This window comes from Arachis ipaensis, chromosome B1 (genome assembly GCF_059453495.1).
Source record: "Arachis ipaensis isolate K30076 ecotype BB chromosome B1, ASM5945349v1, whole genome shotgun sequence".
Lineage (NCBI taxonomy): Eukaryota > Viridiplantae > Streptophyta > Magnoliopsida > Fabales > Fabaceae > Arachis > Arachis ipaensis.
In genome coordinates this window covers 137,061,676-137,063,994 of record NC_142436.1, presented here as the reverse complement: position 1 = coordinate 137,063,994, position 2,319 = coordinate 137,061,676, and the positions used below count along the sequence as shown (strand labels likewise).

The 2,319-nt window shown below is 40.3% G+C and overlaps 1 protein-coding gene across 1 annotated transcript; it reads right to left on the bottom strand.

Moving 5' to 3' along the window:
* Positions 1-1,215: 1,215 nt before the first annotated feature.
* Positions 1,216-1,786, bottom strand: LOC107612502 (uncharacterized). Its single transcript, XM_016314195.2, has 2 exons — positions 1,595-1,786; positions 1,216-1,521 (listed from the first exon to the last, which is right to left on the bottom strand). The coding sequence occupies exons 1-2, from the start codon at positions 1,784-1,786 to the stop codon at positions 1,216-1,218; spliced, it is 498 nt and encodes a 165-aa protein (XP_016169681.2).
* Between the last annotated feature and the right edge of the window lie 533 nt (positions 1,787-2,319).

The window sequence follows — 2,319 nt, the reverse complement described above, 5'->3', positions numbered from 1 at the left end:
GGTAAGAGATCGGAGGACTACTGTCATCAGTGGTTGACCATAGAAGCATATAATAACACATATGCCTTCCATATCAATCCAATTCTAGGTTAAGCACTATGGGAAAAGTCACCATATAACAGACCACAAGCACCAAAATTTAGAAACAAGCCCGGACCACTTAAGAAAAAAAGAAGAAAAGATGCAGATGAGGAGCCAAATGGGAGTAAGAAGTTGAAGACGAAGATGAAAAGAATATATAAAAAAGGTCGATGTCGTTGTTGTGGCGAAGCAGCACACACCAGAAGGAACTGTCCAAAGAGGGCTGCTGCCGAAGAGGCTGCTGCTGCAGAGGCTGCCGCTGCACAACCCACTGCTGCTACTGGTGGTGAAGGTCAGGCCAACTCTGCTGCCCCTGTCCCAGAAGCCCCAACCGAAATCAATCTTGACCAAAGTCAACCACCCTTGGAAGCAACTGATGACTCTCAACAGGTTCACGACCTTATATGATTTTAAAGTTATCATACTCACATCCTTACCTAGTTTACTAACTATGTTACATTTTTTTTGGCTGATAGGTTCTACCCTCACCTGTTAGGCCGTCAAAGCTCCCTCTAAAAAGAAAGTTAGCCAAGGGTTGTGAAAAACCAGCTTCAGGAAGTAGCAATCCACCAGTAAACACCCCACCTGCTGCTACCCCACCAGGAAGTAGTCGTACATCAAGGAATCCCCCACCTAACCCTATGCAAGGTGCAACACAGGGAACTGCTACAAGGCTTGCAAATTTCATGAAATTTGTGCCGAATCCTGGATTCAAGGCACCCAGACACAAGAAATGAAGATTAGGATGATTATGTTTAGGGAAAGCAGGCTATTTTTTTGTATCTATTTTGCTGATGTTGTTTACAATGCCTAAAACATTGTCCCAGTGTTGGGGATTTTAGTATTTGAATTTTATCAGGTCAATATGTCAACAACTTTGATATACTTGGTGTTTTGGCTCTATAATGCCTTTTTTGAATCAAACATTACCAATATGAATATGAATTATGAATTATGATTTTATTCAATTGAGTTTTCTCAGCTTTTTGTTTATATATTATCCTTTGTTACAAACTTAAGACTAGTTCAAGTGCTGTCCATTTCTATTTCATTGAAAAGAAGTCCAGGAACAGAAGTATGCATATAATCAAACACCTTAATTTCCATTTCTTTCAAACAAAAGGATAGGAACAACTACAGGAACAAGGAATGCATATAACATGCATGCCATTTATTTTTTGCTAGATACAGTTGACCCTGCTGTCTATCCAGCTTTAATACAAGAATACCAATTACAATCAGCAGCATCAACACAAACATCAAAATTTCCCCCATTTTTAGAATCCTAATTTCAGCTTCTAATTTACCAAATTTCCAAGCCATCTTCATCTTCCATTCCTCATCATCAACTGAACTTCTTATTCTATCATCACATGGCATGGCATCTTCCAAAACTTTATCAACCCACAAAAACAATCCACACCATTTCTTACCCACTATCTGCACATCAAAGAAATTTCAATCAGCAAAATTTATATCCATAAATACAGCAATCAGCAACAACAATACTTACATTGTAGTTTGGGCAACCCAGGAACGGTCTCCCTGGATTAGAATTCGTCCCTGACCACCGCAGCACCGGTCTTGACCCGCAGAAACACCAATCTGGCAAACGAGCTTCTCTGTTTCTGTTCATTCTCCTCATGATGCTTTCAAATGATCGTGGGTTGTTCGAGCTCCCAGCTGCATTGCTCGTGCTAGCCATAACCGACGGGTTTCAGAGCGGGAGAAGAGAAGAACACAGCACCGACGAGAAGAGAGCAGAGTGAACAATGTGGCCTTCAAATTTGGGGATTAGGGTTTTAACTTCACCTGAGGGACCAAATTGAGTCGGAAGAGTTTACTCTGCCACATCAGCTAGCCGTTGTGAGTCCCACGTGTCAACGACGCTGCCAGCTACGCTTTCCGATTGAGCCAGTCCCAGAGTGCAAGTTCGGGGATGACTCTGAGGAACTTTTAAGTTCAGGGACTACTTTGAGACTCGAGTGCAACTTCAGGGACTACATTGAGGCTTATCTCAATTTTGATAAGTACAAGTTAATTTTGAAAAACTCCTCTTTAAATATTTTTAAAAGCACCCTTAATTTTTAAAAGTTACAAACACAAGCGCATGGATTTGGGGAATGGATTCTCTCTATTTTTTTTAATAATTGAGGGAGTAAAGTGTAATCTTTAACCATTAATTTTGTAAGTGAGACCAAAAATAAATACGAAAAAGAAAGTAATGAAAAGTTAGAG